This window comes from Marasmius oreades, chromosome 6 (assembly GCF_018924745.1).
Source record: "Marasmius oreades isolate 03SP1 chromosome 6, whole genome shotgun sequence".
NCBI lineage: Eukaryota > Fungi > Basidiomycota > Agaricomycetes > Agaricales > Marasmiaceae > Marasmius > Marasmius oreades.
In genome coordinates this window covers 3,111,280-3,125,957 of record NC_057328.1, presented here as the reverse complement: position 1 = coordinate 3,125,957, position 14,678 = coordinate 3,111,280, and the positions used below count along the sequence as shown (strand labels likewise).

The window sequence follows — 14,678 nt, the reverse complement described above, 5'->3', positions numbered from 1 at the left end:
CTACGCTAACACACCCCTTTGTTCCAGGAAACTTCAGGCTGAATGCAGGTTCAAGATGATCACGAATACGTCTAAGGTTTGCCTGGTCCTGGTAAAACTGCCTGTATCATGGGCTGGTTTAGAAGAAGTTCCAGTGATACGTCTTCTTTCTTCTTTCAACATCTCCAATCTATCTCCCTCATCTCCCTTGTATACGGTCAGTAAATATGGATTTTCTTATGTTCTTTCTGCTTTCTTAGGCTCAAGAACTTTTGAACTTTAGGTGCCACATCCAAAACTGGGTTAGAGCCCCCCTTGTGCCCGGACTGCCCGAGTGATACCCTCGGTCTAATCTTGCAGTTGCAAGGTTCGCGGAAGGAACGGTCGAGGATCACCAGATGCCCAGATGATTTAACGCCGGTGCCTACGGATAATGATTGAAAGTTCAATACAGGATTCATGAATACGAACGGAACACCCACAAGTATAGAGTCAGCGACGAGACTTTGACGCGAAACCTGCAATCGAATATAGCTTACTTCGTTAGAATCAATAAGGACGAGAGACATCCACTAGCAGATGAGAAGTCAATACGAAGAACCCGCAAGCAGGAGGATTCAGGTTTTGCACATCCAACCGAGTACAGAACCCGATCGCTCCAATTTCTTCTGGGCCAGTCTCGACCGCCGTACCATTCTCTTCGGTGCGTTGAATCATTTTGTTTCACAACCAGACCTTCACCCACCTATTCGTTAATGAAACGCTGGGTCCTCGATACTTTGTTTACAGTACTCTGCAGTGTGCACTCCGTCTCCTTCTTGCGACGGGACCACAACTCCAAGGAACCGACTGTCACTTCTGCCATAGTGAATCGTCCGTGACCTACCCCTTTGATTCTCAGACTGACAGGCCCATTGAAATCAGCGGAAGCTTTGTCAAAATGTTGTAAACCTTCGTCTACGGCATATTCCGAGTCCAGATTTGTTCCCTGCTGCACCTTGGTTGTTCTACATTCCACCCCCGGTCAGGCTCAATCCAACCTGATGTCGTTCGCTCGTAGCGGTCGCCGGTAAAAGCTCACTCTCCAACTTTGGGATGTTGCTACGATTGCTCATCGACATCGCAGGCTCAGAAGTGCAGCTAGTAATGCATGCGCAATCCGAATTACAATGCAAATGGCCAGGTGCGTCTTTCATTTCCGTGACTGTTCTAGCCCGAGTCTCTCACTCTTGATGAGTATAGCTTACTACATCTGCAACTTCTTGGTCTTATTGTGGATCGGTTCAAGGACTCTCAGTGACCCGGATGCCAATCCGTTAGCGGAGGTATTGGTTTCTCCTTCAATGGGCAGTGGTATATGCGGTATTCCGGGCGTGATTTAGGCAGCGGCGGTGCCAGCATAACCGTGAATCTTGCTAGCTTTGAATGTCGAGGCAAGCCCCAACCTTTAGTAATACTAGCCTCCTCGTTTCGAATGTCTTTTGCCTGCTACAAATGGAGAGAACCAGCCCAAAATTTACCGGGATACAGGGCACGATTGGCCAGTGTGTTTTGTTCTGTTCCCACTTTTGTCGCTAGTCCCAAGGTACTACAATACGAGAACAGCTGTAAGGTGACTGGAACAACGAAAAGCTTTGGTATAGCTCGCATTATAACATTGGTCGTTAGCGTCCAACTTCTTCACCTAAAATCTCGCTGCGAATTAGGGTATAAAACACCGTCTTTGTCTTGATAGACATAAAGTTCTCTCACGAAAGTCTGAAGGTATCAATCCAAATCATCCATATGGATAACGAAAAGTCGATAGTAAATTACTTATGAACTCCCAGGAATAGTCGTGACAACTTCGTAACAGGAGAAAAGACCGTGTGTAGAGATGCTTGGTATAAAAGATAAAACAAAAAAGAGAACGCGAATATAAATGTTGGGTGTGAATACAGGGGCTCATGTCAAGCCCTTGCGAATGGTCCGTGGAAAAAAGGTACGGATCTCCACCCTTTCATTCGTTCAGCCACAAATGAAAGGGAATTGGCGTTCAGTAGGGTCCTGAGGAATCCATCCATTCCGCAGACCCGCTTGGTACGACCACTCATCGGCATTTTCAGCTTTCCAAGTCCACTGAATCCATCCCTCACCCATTTCGTAGGTCGTGACTTGGGCCTCCCAATGTTGACGAAGAAATGTCTTGAAGTCGTTGCTGAAGGAGGAGGCACGGCCGGTGAACCCGCTGCAGCTTCCTACCCGCGAAGAACCTGGGAAGGTACCCTAAAGCAACCGCAAATCAGTAAAAAAAGATAACCATTGCGCCTGTCGGCCAAAGTTGCGCACGTCAAAACGAGCGCCGACTCCACGACCGTTGAGGTATCTTGCACAATCATTTGCAGCGGGCGTCCATTCACCAACAATAAGCCATAAATCAAAGGTGGAAACATCATTAGCACGAGCACATGCCGCGTTGATGTGGTCTTGGAAGCTCCTCCGATTACCCTGCAAAAGGGAAAGAGTACGAACGCGTGGACGGGAGTAGAACGCTAAGTTTAGCAACAAAAATGTGGAGAATGAGATAAACCACGTACATCATCCGAGAACATCTCGTAAACGTGCGTGTCCATCGCCACACCTTGAAAGTCGGGAGGCGTCATGAAGCCTTGCCAGGTGCTCAAAGGTTGGAAAGCATCGTGAATCAGTTCAACGGTGTCACTTTGTTGAGCGCTGCCAAAGGGGAACCTGCCGAAGAGAGATATATCAGACTTGATGCCCCGAGACCGTTCTGAAGGTGACGTACCGAATGTTTCCAAAACTGTCCAACCAGTACTAAAGGAGATTTAGAAAATATCCGGGGACAAGAAAAAAAATAAGTTATACCTGTCGGGTGACGCTGATGACGTCTGGTGACACAAAGCCCGCCGGTCTTAACGGAAGTAGAAGTGGTCAGGAGACCCGATCGCCCAAAAAAGTAACTTCGTACTCATTCAAAGGGGCGATGATGGGAACGGTAGCTGGGTTGTCCTTGAACATGTCTGCGATGCGTTTGATGATGGCATTGGTGCGTGCTACATTGTCAGGATTGGAGTGCCATTCACTAGCGTCATGGGTGGGGTGTTAGATCATCGTGTGACCTGGTGGAGGAACTGAAATAACTTACGGAACAGGTTTCTTCTGTCCCGAATTATCAAAGCTTGTCATTGTCAACGTCAGCTTGAGGGGCAGAGAAGCGAGGAAAGTACAAACCCATTCTGGCTTCCCGGAGCTCCTGAGAAAACGAAAGCACAAGGGTTGAGGCACGGCACAACACTCGAAACAGTTGATGCAGACCCACCATGAAGATCAACGATGACTTTCAGGCCATGGTTTTGAGCCCAACCAACGGCTTTCTGGAGATAGGGAAGCTGTCCATCGATAAACGGTTCACCAGGAGCAGTTTCGAATGCCCAGTAACCGATAGGGATGCGAATATGATTCAGACTGTTCGACGCATGGTGTGAGCGACTGGGAATCAAAGAGTGGTCACAATGACATTACCCAGCGTCAGCGATGGCAGCGATGTCGGACTCAGTAATCCATGTATCCCAGTGTTGCGTGAGCACATTAAGGGCTTGGCCACGATCCTGGAACTGACCAAAGGTCCATTCATCGATGATTTGGTCGTTGCCTTCCGGTAAGACGTGTTAGAGGCGTGTGCGATTGAGCGAGCTGACTGTATGCATACCTGTGTTGTCGAACAGAGACGGCGTGATCCACGGCTAGAATACGATTCTCATTAACTTATTGGCTAGACAACAGAGCGCGTTTACGCACCTCGAGCACGAGCCACCCACCAAGATTCACGCCTCGGACCTTCTGGTCACCGTAAGGAAAGCCGGGGTTGATGGCGAGGGTTGACGAAGCGAGCGACAGGCTTAAGAGAGCGGCGGTGAGGGTACGAAAGAGAAAGCGAGTCATGGCGAGGGGTGGTGGTCGTATGGGGAAGAAAACCAGTCGAACGACTGGGCTTTAAATAAGTCCATCAATTTGGTGCCCTTCACGTGTCGTTAAGAGTGGTAGTTCGGAACCATCATTGCCCATGTCCGAATTTGCCTGATTTGTTATGTTATCCTGTTATGATCAAAGGAATATATTCCATTGTTTGTGAAAGCTCATCAGCAGCATGTAGCGCGGCACTCACTGTACCACGATTCTTGGATTCTTGGTTACAATCTCTACTCGTTCTGCGCCATCGCATCGAAAACAGCCTCATTGGTTTGAGCAAGGGAACCGGGCAGTGCTGACGACGTTGGTCAGTCCTAGAGGCGAATGATCGTTGAGAGTGTCACAGAAGGACTCGCCTTGGACCGGCAGGCTACCAACACCCCCGCCAGTAGCTCCGAGCTGTCCCATATAGTTTATGTAGATATCTAGCACATTGAAAATCCAAAAAAGTCTAACCCTTACACTGACCTCTTCCTTTGCTCTACCCTGTATCTATTGCCTCCAGGTCTACCACGACTTAAATCGGGTCTTGACCGGTGACCATGGCGAGGTCACCCCCGAACGAAGCTCAAGTGCATGTACCGTCTTCCGAGAGCTCTCGAATTGTGGCCTCAACTGCTGAGGTTGTGTGAGGTCGTGGTATACCAGCGGGGGCCGCTGGCGAGTCCGAGGGCATGAGGACTTGACAATGAAAGTTTATTCTTCATGAGGTATCGAGAACATTAGAGTCGATTTGAGCATCAATACAGCAAACTACAAAGGCGAGCTGTTAGTTTAGTAAATCATAGACGCGTTTGAGAAGAATGTACCTGGCATTTGGATTGTCAGGGTGTTGACCCCAATCCCCGCCGTTTCGAACCAAATATTGTTTGTTCATCTGCAAATGCCACCAGCATGCACCTCTCCTCAGAATTCCCTCAGCCCCGAACTTGAAGCGTTGAATTTGGGATCAGCTTGATGGATACGACCTTCAACTCCGACAACAGCTCTGGCACCAACCTGGCACTGACTTTGGGAGTAGGGAACATATATACCCAGTGGGGCTGCTCGTGCTCGTTCCCACGAGCTGCTATTGAAACTCCGTTTTACATGCCTCGCTCATGATCATGACAACGGAACTTGTGCAGTTCGCTAGCATCCAAATCGAACCTCGAACAAGAATTTACATGATGGTTCTATTACCCAACCGTCTCCATCGAAAAGTAGAAAACCAATTTGCAAGCTCTCCCGATTTGAAAGCGTCCCCGCGGGCACCAACTAGTCCATCCCCCTGACCTCCTGACCTCTTCAGGTCCAATCCGGTCTTCTTCAATCCAAACAACTCAGCCTCATGAATGAAAGGATCCCCACAACCTTCCGAGTTCTTTCCCATCTAAATCCAACTGTCAATCAAAAAAGACGTTCGCAACACTTCCGATAACTCGTCGTCCTGTTGTATCAGGTGTATTCGGGGCTTTGACAGCCAGAGAAGTTGTGATCTAAGTATTGGATGTGTTCGAAGAACAACAGATTCTGGATTCCTGTGCAGCAAGCGGATGATCAGTAACGATGCATGCTGGTGAAGGTTCGAAAGAGGAGATCACATACCCAGGCGTATCAGCGGTACTGGACCTTATAGGAACCGTTAATTCGATAGCAGAAGTTGGAACCGGCAAAGCGGTTACAGTAGCACTGGTCAATGCCAGTACTATCAAGAGCCGGTTAATAGAGCGCATCGTATTGTCGTGGGAGGGGTCGTAAAGGACCGTAAATGAGGGCTTAGGAGGCTGCTCAAATAAAGCCACCCAGAGTTTTAGACAGGGTTTGTCTCGAGTTGTCGACCTATATTTACGCTTGGCTGGCCAGTCCGAACAGGCGGCAAGACCCGGGGGGTCCCTGTTTGACTTTGAAACCTGGCGGAAAGCGATCAGTCGAAAAACAGTTATGTGGAAATCAGTCCGGACGTCATGATTGCTCGATTGTTGCGATTGTGGACGTAGATGCTTTTCATGGATGCAATCTTACTCTGCAAAGTACGCACTGCTATCGTTGACCGTCTTATGGTGTAGAGCTTTCGCGGGCTTAACATCGCCGGCACCGTCATCCCCGAATCAGGGGCTTGAATGTGATTTTACCAATGCCGCTGCTGTTACCGGTCCTTGACATCACATATCACTCAAAAGTTCTTTCAACATCAAGATGAAGAGCTCGAGAAGACTCTGACTTCTATCCTCGGGTGGTTACCAGGCTTCAAGGTAGAATTTCGGTTCTCACTCGGTCGGTAGGTCGTTTGGAAATAAACTGTCTGTTTTCTTATTGATTATCGCCTCCCTTCATCGAAACCTTCTAGGTCGATATCGTCCATGAAGATGAGGTGCATAGAAGAATCATCAAAATCCCGTCCCTTCAACGACGCATGATTGTAAACAGAAACAGGTAGAAAAAGGTTTCAACTTCTAAATCTCGGTCAAAAATCGGGGTTGAATACAAACCACCCGGACCGCTCCATACGTTGATTTACATTTTAAAGCTCGTGATACCTTTGGCGCCATGTATAAAGGACCAGTACTCATGGATGTGCGATGGTAGTTCGCCATGTTCAAGTCGGCAAGTTATCTCGTCGTTCTTACCAACTTGGTTATTCTGGTCTTCGCACAGGCGCCTCAGTGGGGTCAATGTATGACTTTCCTTACCAAGTCTTTTTGATCGTTCTCTAAAGACTCCGACCCTCAGGTGGTGGAAGTGGATGGACTGGGGCCACGACTTGTGTAGCCGGGTGAGCTCCAGACAGTGCACTATTTTATAGACTCAGGTCATACTGAATACGTTTTTTTCAAGTTCTATTTGCACAAAACAGAACGACTGTGAGGCTGGTCAACCCATCCTACATGGAATATCCGCTCACAATCTCCAGATTATTCCCAGTGCCTCCCCAGTTCTAACCAACCGACCTCGACGACCACAAGCAGCGGAGGAACCTCCACACCAAAACCTCCTGTCGTCACCGCGAACGCAAACTATTGGTTCAGCTTGTACGTTCCGAATATCCGAATTGTTCTGACACGCCCTCATCAGCTGATAATGTTCTTTCCAAACCCAACCCTCCCCCCTCTCCAGCGGCGATTCATACACACAAACAGGTTTCGATGTCACCGGTACCCCACCCGCTATCGGTAACCCACTCGGTAATCCCCCTTATCCTGGTTGGACTGCAACCGGAGGCGAAAACTGGATCGACTACGACACGAAGACTTATAACAGGTCTCTCATCCTTACTTACAACTTTGCTTACGGGGGCGCTACGATTGATGCCAAGCTCGTTCCTCCTTACACTCCCACTGTCCTATCGTTGACGGACCAGGTCAACCAGTTTTTGAGCTGGAACGGTGGGGTTGGAAAGGGAGTGTGGCAGTCGGGGAATACGCTGTTTTCTATCTGGATTGGGATCAACGATATTGGGAACAGCTATTACCAGAGTGGAGATAGGGCAGCGTATGAGTTTTCTCTTGACCTTGTTTTACTGTCTCGTGTTGCTGATGAGAGATATAGGTTCTCGGATACGTTGTTGAACGCAGAGTTTGCGCTCGTTCAGAAACTTGTGAGTCTCGGCTTCCTCTCAAGCGTCTCAGTATTCCGACCCTTATTTATTGAACTGTAGTAGTATGCCCGCTACATCACTCGCATTCAAAGTTGCTGACGTGCAATTTATAGCGATGCTGGGGCTAGGAACTTTTTGTTTGTCAACGTTCCACCCGTCCAACGTTCGCCCACGGTAAATCGACCGGGAACATCTTTACACAAACGTCTTTGCTCACTCCCTCCTCAGATGGTTGCCCAAGGTACATCCGCTACCACACTCGAAGGAAACGTTATCGCAGGTTTCAACAGCAAACTGAACGCAAAGAGAACGTCGTTCCAGACTTCTCATAGCGGTGTCGAGACCTATCTGTATGACAGTTATTCTGGGTTCTCAAAGATCCTGGATAACCCCACGGCTTATGGATTCCGAGACAACAGCACGTATGGTGACGGGGCGGATATATTCTGGGGAAATAATTATCACCCGTCAAGTGAGTTCTTTAATGATTGGTTTGAACTGCTTGTGCATGCATGGTTGACCTCGTCTCCTTTTTATGCAGGTTACGCACATAAGTACTTTGCGCAAGACGTTGCGAAGGTGTTGGCGAATACTGTGTGGTAAGGTGTTAAGCCGGGGACAATGTATTGAGAGGTTATATGCTGTGTTATTCCATCGAGCGGGTCCTGGTGAAGGCAATACCAATTTCAAGTCTTCAGACAGTGCCAATGTACTATTAAAGTCAATTATAACATGTCTACAACGACTTACATACTATCAGTGCTGTGTGGCGAGGCATCTCGGGAGTCACAAGTAAGCCTCCCGCTCAAATGGCTAGCTATGCCCGTTGTATAGAAGTAATGCTCCGAGTCAAAAAGATATCGCTTTGCTTCCCCGCAGTAGTGAAGTAAAGAGAACCCGGGAGCTTTGACACGCATCGCCCTTCAGGGTCTCCTGGGTACAAAAGGCAGGTATGTTTCTTAGAGTGACAGAACATCTCTTTGCGTATTCCACCCCCAAGAACCCATATCTTTCGCTCCGCCTCATTTATCCCCATCCCTTTTTGACAGGTAAGTGCAGTGCAGTCGTAACAAGGAAGCCTGTCGCTCCGACTCACGATTCCCATTCCCACCATCAGACATGTACCGTGCTTCAAGGAAAGTGGATGTCACTGTAGCGGACGTGGTCCTAGAAGTCGTAAAACAGGGTGTTCATAAGAAGGTGGCAGAAGACACAGAGGAGCCCAAAACAGACCTTATTCCAGTTGCAGCACCATCCGCAATCAGCTCTCCAGATATATCGATTGCAGACATTGTGCTGAATACGAAAACGTACACGGCACTTCATGAGGCCTCCCAGGGACATCCTGACATGCCTTCCTCTGACAATCGAAGTCATACCGTTGGCAGCAGAGCGGCCCACACACCAGTGAGAACTTCTCCACCGGGAAAGTCTCGATCCATTTCCCCGGATATCTCTGCCACCAAATCGAAACCTTCGAATAAGACGAAGAAGGGCGACCACATGTCTGGTTTCATGAATATGATTCGAACTTTAACCAAGGGTTTTGACTCCAAGCTTCGCAAAAGTCTGTTTCCTTGGAGAAAACAGTCTTGACGTTGCCTAGGTCATGTCAGCCCACTTTGGGTCGTCCACCGGGAAGGATCGGAGAAAACCTGAAGTTGTTATAACAGGCTGAGGACATGTAATTAGTGTATTCACCTTGATTCCCCATGTATTCTAGCACCTATACCATGCGATTTTGATCAAGACGCTAAAGCAGCTCGAGAGGGGAAAGAAAGTCTGAGTGAAGGCTTTGAGCGAGGCGGCAATACTTAATGACGTAAAGGCCTCTAGAATAAACGACTGCAAATTGTAGAACTTTTCAAGAACGCTCTACAATTGGGCACACCTTCGCTATGTTCTCCGTCATTACGAGGGCTGCTGTTGGCCGTGCGGTGACAGGCTCAACAAGATGCATGACCTCAATACCTCCACGTAACCCGACACCATCCTCCGCGTCGTCCTCAACACCTGCACCTGATGAACCGTCGGGGGCTTCGGAACAGCAAGTACCTGTACAAGAGCCAGTAACCAGGCAGTCGAGCGTTCCGAGTTTGGATTTCTCGCCAACAGATCCGAGCGAAGGACAAGGAAGAACTGGAGCGCGGTCCTCAAAAGATACGTTGTCCTCAGCGGACCAACAAAGACGGAATTTCGGACGTGTCACAGCAGTCTTGTTTTTGCTGGGACTGGGGCTCAATACGGTTTATATGGGCAGAGAATGGAGTGAGGAGGAACTCAAGGCAAAGAAACTCGTGCGTTCAGTATTTCAATTTCACGAAATAATTTCCATCATCTTAACGTTCGTTACAGACGATTAAAAACGCGCCCTCTACTCGCTGGGGACGTACCAGGCAACGTTTCTCTGATTTCTTCAGCGTACGTATCCTCGGAATCTCATGTAAATACGTCCGCGATGCTAATATCCTCATTAGTATTTCAGCGAACCTGCATGGGATGAGCTATTACCTCCACCTTACCCACCACCCCACGGAAAACCCTACACTCTTTTACTTTCAGTTGATGACCTTTTAGTAACGTCAACGTGGGATGTAAGTGACATCCGCCTTTCGAAAGTTGTGTAGCATCTCATAAACCCTTCTTTCAGCGCCAACACGGGTGGAGAACTGCAAAACGTCCAGGGGTGGATTATTTCTTGGCTTACTTGTCCCAATTTTATGAAGTTGTTATCTTCACGACGCAATACTTTTATGTGAGGACCTCTCACGCGGTACCGATCCTTTTCAAAGGTCGCTCACATGTTTTCTATGGCAGACAGCTCAACCGATCCTAGATCAACTTGATCGTTATAATTTCTATATTACTCACCGACTGTATCGAGAGGCAACGCGCTCCCAAAACGGTCAAATTGTCAAAGTACAGCAGTCTGCTACTTCTTTATTGGTTCTTTCTCAAGATTGAATAGGATCTATCGTTTCTCAATCGTGACCTATCAAAAGTGATTCTACTCGATACCGAGGCCTCTCATGTATCCACCCATCCTGAAAACGCTATTATCATTCCGAAGTGGAAGGGCGATCCCAAGGACCATGGTCTGGTCGATATGGTCCCTTTCTTGGAATGTGCGTTTCTTGCGGCCAGCCCTCGTCTTTCATTTCTCTGACAGTATTCGCCTACAGCTATTGCGATCTACAAACCTCAAGACGTACGACCTATATTAACGGCGTATCAAGGGAAGAATATTCCTGTCGAATACGCAAAGAAAGAAGCGGAAGGAAAAGCCAGACACATTGAGGAGTGGAAACAAAACAAGGGAACGAAGAGCAACTCAGTCGGTAGTTTCTTCGGACTTTCGGTGAGGCTTGATTCTCTTTTTAAGTTACCTTTTCTAACGTTCTAAACTAGAGTACTCGCTCGGATGCCAACGCTCCCCCTAGTTATCTCGAGCAAAAGAGGAAAGAATACCAGCTGACGTATAAGGAAGAGCAGGCCTATCTTGCCAAAAATAAGGACTACCTCGAGAAGCTGTTGAAACAAGAACAAGAGATGATGGCCGCTCAAGTTCCTAAAAACCTGTGGGAAGCGATTGATCAGATGAGAGGTAATGCGCCTCCAGGGGCGAATCCTCATTCTCCTGACGCGTTTCCTCCTCCACCACCTCCATCATCTTCCTCTGGTGCATCACGGACATGAGGCGAGTGTTCGGGATGGAGGTGATGTTGTAGATGTTGTAGATGACCTCGGGTTGCCACATATCTCCTTAGGATATAGTAATAAGGAACACATATTTACACGTGTGTTGCTGTTAATCTCTCACCCCACTCTTTTACTTAGAATGGCTGAGATTAACACGAGGATATGGCCTTATGGACACTGGACGCAGCAACCCACGGTCTGCTATCAGTATCACTTAAGTACTTACCACACAACGTATAGGAGCGTCCTGAAACAGCCCCCCGACGAACCTTTCAGTCAAAGCGCGTTCATGGTACATAATATGAAGAACGAGTCGGTCTCCTCCTTCAGGACTGTCATCGACGAGTTCTGGAAAACTGGATCATCTACCCATGCATTGTTGTAGTCTGTTTGTTCTGATACCCCTTGATTTGCTCGAGTGCACAACATCGGTCAGCCTCACGACTTTGCGGCTTTCATTTTTACCTCCTCGAACTCAATCGCGCTCCTTGTCGACGACCAGCAAGTTCAGAAGAGCTCGCCATGAGGTTCGGCGATTACCAAGAGCTCTGTTCACAAGTTCCTTCATACACATGGTGTAACCTTTTTTACCGTCAAATACAAGATTTCCAACCGTCTCTGCTCACTGGCACATCAGCGGATCCTGCCTCAGCACCGGTAGGAGTTAACCCTACCTGTGGAACTTTAAGAGTCGGGAACGACGGGAGTTTGGGAAACATCTCGAATGTGGTTGTCTGTGCGGTTAGCATGTTGGTGGTTCTTGGGCTGATTTATCTAGTTGGAAGGCGGAAAGCAGCAGTCGGTGTGTTTTTTTCGTTCTCTTTTTGGGGAAGGTTCACTCAAAAGCGTTTCACAGGCCGAGTAGAATTTCGTTTTCTACTCATCGTTTACTTTTTAACGCTACCGTTCCAACTTTTAACAAATGGATCCTTGCTCGAACAAGGAACTACAGCTCTAGTAGTTCTAACAGCGATTCATGCTGGTCTCGTTGTTACTCTTTTCTTGGGTCTTCTGGCCAATGCTATCGTCGCAACGCAAGTGGTCGAAGATGGTACCATGGCCTCAGTGATTGTACGTTCCGCCACGATTCCGTGGTGAACCCGATTAACTCTCTTCTTCTTTGTTCTATAGCCGTACCTATTATTCACGATCATCTTTTTCGGCGGAACAGTTTACGTATCACTCGACATTGCACTAGGCATCACCAAAACTCTAGGACCTACCGAGAACCCTAGCGAACTACGGAGCATCGCTCTCTTCGTTTTGACAAGTATTTGGCCCGCTGCGTATGTCCCTAGTCATACCTCAAATCCAGTTACGAGGCCCGCCACGCTAATTCATTGACTTTTAGATCCGCGCTGATCTATTTCGTACTTATGATATACATCATTCTTGGAGTGCTTAATGAAATCCGACCTGTATGGTTCTTCATTTTAGCTGCGGGTGTGTTTGTCTTGGCCCAGCTTGCATGGTTCTTGTTAGGGAAGGTCATTTGTCGGGTGCGGTTCTCTCTGTACTTTCTTTACTTCTGCCCCACCTGACTTGATCCGATTTTCGTTTTTCTCAGAGAACCAATGCAAAAATTGACGGCTCATTCATTGCCACCTTCCTTGAGACTGTTTGTGTTCTTTTGTTGTATCTCGGTTGGAGGAATATAACAGAAGGTGAGTGACGCGTCTTTTTCATGGATTCTTTATTCCACTTTTGCGTTGCTCGTGTGCTTCCTTTCCTCAATCAGCCCAGCTTGTTCCCGCCGACGCTTCTCGCTTTTTCGTCTCCTCCGTCGCCTTGGTCTAGTCTTCGCCTTTAGTGTGTATGCGACATGACGTGGCCGCCTGTCCGCGCAACGTTGTACCTTCTCGAGTCTTAGTCTGGGTCGTCTATTCGTCGACGCCGTGCACGTCGTTCGCTTTCTTTCTCGTTTTGGCGAGCATTACCAACGAAGATCTCGGTTATTTCTCTCGTACTCAAGCTTTCTCCCTATTTCATCTCCCTTTTTCACACTCGTAACACGTGTTTTCAATTCGGGCTCTTCTCGACTCCCGATCATTTCCTTCGATCCTCTTTGAAGCGGTTTTATTTTTATTCCCCTTTCTGAATCTTTCTAAGTTTACCGTCCCGCTAATGTCATTCTTCTACAGAATCCTGGGAAGACACTGCCTATAATTGAGCCCGAAATAACGAAAATACAAAAAATACAAAAATCACTAACCTATGACGATACCCTGCCTCATCGCGATTTTGGTTTGATGTACAACATAATGAAAAGACGGAAACCTTGCTGGTGGACGTTGTCATGATATGAAGGGGAGGAGGAATGGAGGTGCAGGACTGGACGACCTTGTACTGGTATTCTGCTTCTTGGTGGGAGGTTGGCGCCTATTCCATCTTTATTTTTCTTTGTGTGTTGCTCGATCTTTTTTACCTCGACAGTCTGTTTATCTGATGACTTACCTCGTTATACCCTTCTGTCGATTTCCTTTTTGTTTTGTTCGAGCCCGTGGACTCCCTACACCCACCTAGATTCTTCGTTCGTGTTTTTGCCCCCTCACAAATAGGTGTTGGTGTTAGTTTCGTATTATATACCGTGCATGTACCTACGTCCTGTTGAACCATTTTCCCTTCGCAGTTCAGCTTGTGTCACGACACGCCGTCGCTTCCCGATCCAACCAATGTCAATGTAGGCTGCACGTTGTATACATGTGTTCTTCAACGTTCTTGAAATGTCCACGACGGCGTTCAGCTTGTGCATGCTCGGTGGACTCTCCGTCACCGAACTCCCTCCACCACTTCGTAAGTCAATGCATCAGCTCTTGTTAATTTGAAGATAGCCTTTGGAATCGTGACCGGCCCATACTTACCTTTCTGTGTCCATTTCTGGGATCCACTTTGAAGGACTGCGGATCATGCGTGAGGCCATATGACTTTGCCTTCCACCTTTTGGTAGCTACCGTAGACCTCAGCGACCGACGTTACCGTTGAAAATCCTTGGACGACGCCTCCCCGTCCCCCCCCCCCCCCCCAAGTTCCAAGCTTCTCGATCCGCGATTCAGTAGAGCTGGCTGCTGCCTGCGTATATAGTATATACCCCACGATTGACGTAGAAGGATGCCAAACACCGATCGATATAGGTCTCGAACGATAAACAGCGTCTTGTCAGTGGGCTAACACTGAGGACATCAGATTCTTTCGCTCAAGAATGTCTACCGATTCAGACTCAGGAAACTCGAGAAGCTGTTCCGATAATGCTGCCCTTGATCTACTTTTGAGAACATTATCGCGCTCGACTTGGAAGACACGGGTCATGATGTCGATCTCGACACCCTTGCTTTCTCTGCGCCTACAGAACCGTAACTGTTTGGACGTTGAGTCGCTGCGTCGGAGGAATGGCAGGGGAGGGTTTTGAAGTGGGTCAAACTTGCGTTTTTGTACACCGACAGTTCTATTTCCTCCG

At 48.0% G+C, this 14,678-nt stretch overlaps 8 protein-coding genes across 8 annotated transcripts; 7 read left to right on the top strand and 1 right to left on the bottom strand.

Annotated features, from left to right (window-relative positions):
- Positions 1-558: 558 nt before the first annotated feature.
- Positions 559-1,023, top strand: E1B28_010479 (uncharacterized protein; the record flags this gene model as incomplete). Its single annotated transcript, XM_043155445.1, has 3 exons — positions 559-682; positions 769-845; positions 904-1,023. 3 exons carry the CDS (start codon positions 559-561, stop codon positions 1,021-1,023), a joined length of 321 nt encoding a protein of 106 aa, XP_043007913.1.
- Positions 1,024-1,074: 51 nt separating this feature from the next.
- E1B28_010478 (uncharacterized protein) lies at positions 1,075-1,361 on the top strand (the record flags this gene model as incomplete). The annotated part of the gene is made up of 2 exons (XM_043155444.1): positions 1,075-1,162; positions 1,222-1,361. 2 exons carry the CDS (start codon positions 1,075-1,077, stop codon positions 1,359-1,361), a joined length of 228 nt encoding a protein of 75 aa, XP_043007912.1.
- A 378-nt stretch (positions 1,362-1,739) lies between these two features.
- Positions 1,740-4,974, bottom strand: E1B28_010477 (uncharacterized protein). Its single transcript, XM_043155443.1, has 14 exons — positions 4,758-4,974; positions 4,145-4,701; positions 3,778-4,074; positions 3,689-3,722; positions 3,502-3,631; positions 3,299-3,444; positions 3,211-3,232; positions 3,125-3,157; positions 2,948-3,061; positions 2,845-2,890; positions 2,765-2,793; positions 2,556-2,706; positions 2,308-2,466; positions 1,740-2,244 (listed from the first exon to the last, which is right to left on the bottom strand). The coding sequence occupies exons 3-14, from the start codon at positions 3,919-3,921 to the stop codon at positions 1,987-1,989; spliced, it is 1,266 nt and encodes a 421-aa protein (XP_043007911.1). The 5' UTR covers positions 3,922-4,074; positions 4,145-4,701; positions 4,758-4,974; the 3' UTR covers positions 1,740-1,986.
- A 1,548-nt stretch (positions 4,975-6,522) lies between these two features.
- Positions 6,523-7,653, top strand: E1B28_010476 (uncharacterized protein; the record flags this gene model as incomplete). Its single annotated transcript, XM_043155442.1, has 7 exons — positions 6,523-6,604; positions 6,661-6,703; positions 6,766-6,791; positions 6,842-6,959; positions 7,045-7,419; positions 7,477-7,525; positions 7,639-7,653. 7 exons carry the CDS (start codon positions 6,523-6,525, stop codon positions 7,651-7,653), a joined length of 708 nt encoding a protein of 235 aa, XP_043007910.1.
- A 100-nt stretch (positions 7,654-7,753) lies between these two features.
- On the top strand, positions 7,754-8,128 carry E1B28_010475 (uncharacterized protein; the record flags this gene model as incomplete). Its single annotated transcript, XM_043155441.1, has 2 exons — positions 7,754-7,997; positions 8,067-8,128. The coding sequence occupies 2 exons, from the start codon at positions 7,754-7,756 to the stop codon at positions 8,126-8,128; spliced, it is 306 nt and encodes a 101-aa protein (XP_043007909.1).
- A 516-nt stretch (positions 8,129-8,644) lies between these two features.
- E1B28_010474 (uncharacterized protein) lies at positions 8,645-9,121 on the top strand (the record flags this gene model as incomplete). Its single annotated transcript, XM_043155440.1, has 1 exon — positions 8,645-9,121. One exon carries the CDS (start codon positions 8,645-8,647, stop codon positions 9,119-9,121), a length of 477 nt encoding a protein of 158 aa, XP_043007908.1.
- A 239-nt stretch (positions 9,122-9,360) lies between these two features.
- Positions 9,361-11,481, top strand: E1B28_010473 (uncharacterized protein). Its single transcript, XM_043155439.1, has 8 exons — positions 9,361-9,822; positions 9,881-9,946; positions 10,003-10,119; positions 10,176-10,280; positions 10,343-10,444; positions 10,494-10,650; positions 10,708-10,883; positions 10,934-11,481. The coding sequence occupies exons 1-8, from the start codon at positions 9,424-9,426 to the stop codon at positions 11,219-11,221; spliced, it is 1,410 nt and encodes a 469-aa protein (XP_043007907.1). The 5' UTR covers positions 9,361-9,423; the 3' UTR covers positions 11,222-11,481.
- A 93-nt stretch (positions 11,482-11,574) lies between these two features.
- Positions 11,575-13,881, top strand: E1B28_010472 (uncharacterized protein). Its single transcript, XM_043155438.1, has 6 exons — positions 11,575-12,026; positions 12,081-12,295; positions 12,356-12,510; positions 12,576-12,723; positions 12,792-12,888; positions 13,366-13,881. Exons 1-6 carry the CDS (start codon positions 11,747-11,749, stop codon positions 13,392-13,394), a joined length of 924 nt encoding a protein of 307 aa, XP_043007906.1. The 5' UTR covers positions 11,575-11,746; the 3' UTR covers positions 13,395-13,881.
- The last annotated feature ends 797 nt before the right edge of the window (positions 13,882-14,678 follow it).

Coding starts and splice junctions, on each gene's coding strand:
- E1B28_010477 (XM_043155443.1), bottom strand. CDS start 3,921: ATGACTCGCTTTCTCTTTCGTACCCTCACCGCCGCTCTCTTAAGCCTG. Junction 3,445..3,501: donor GCTGCCATCGCTGACGCTGG/GTAATGTCATTG, acceptor TGCGTCGAACAG/TCTGAATCATATTCGCATCC. Junction 3,158..3,210: donor GCTCCGGGAAGCCAGAATGG/GTTTGTACTTTC, acceptor GACAATGACAAG/CTTTGATAATTCGGGACAGA.
- E1B28_010473 (XM_043155439.1), top strand. CDS start 9,424: ATGTTCTCCGTCATTACGAGGGCTGCTGTTGGCCGTGCGGTGACAGGC. Junction 10,281..10,342: donor TCACGACGCAATACTTTTAT/GTGAGGACCTCT, acceptor TTTCTATGGCAG/ACAGCTCAACCGATCCTAGA. Junction 10,884..10,933: donor GTAGTTTCTTCGGACTTTCG/GTGAGGCTTGAT, acceptor GTTCTAAACTAG/AGTACTCGCTCGGATGCCAA.
- E1B28_010472 (XM_043155438.1), top strand. CDS start 11,747: ATGAGGTTCGGCGATTACCAAGAGCTCTGTTCACAAGTTCCTTCATAC. Junction 12,296..12,355: donor GTACCATGGCCTCAGTGATT/GTACGTTCCGCC, acceptor TTTGTTCTATAG/CCGTACCTATTATTCACGAT. Junction 12,889..13,365: donor TTGGAGGAATATAACAGAAG/GTGAGTGACGCG, acceptor ATTCTTCTACAG/AATCCTGGGAAGACACTGCC.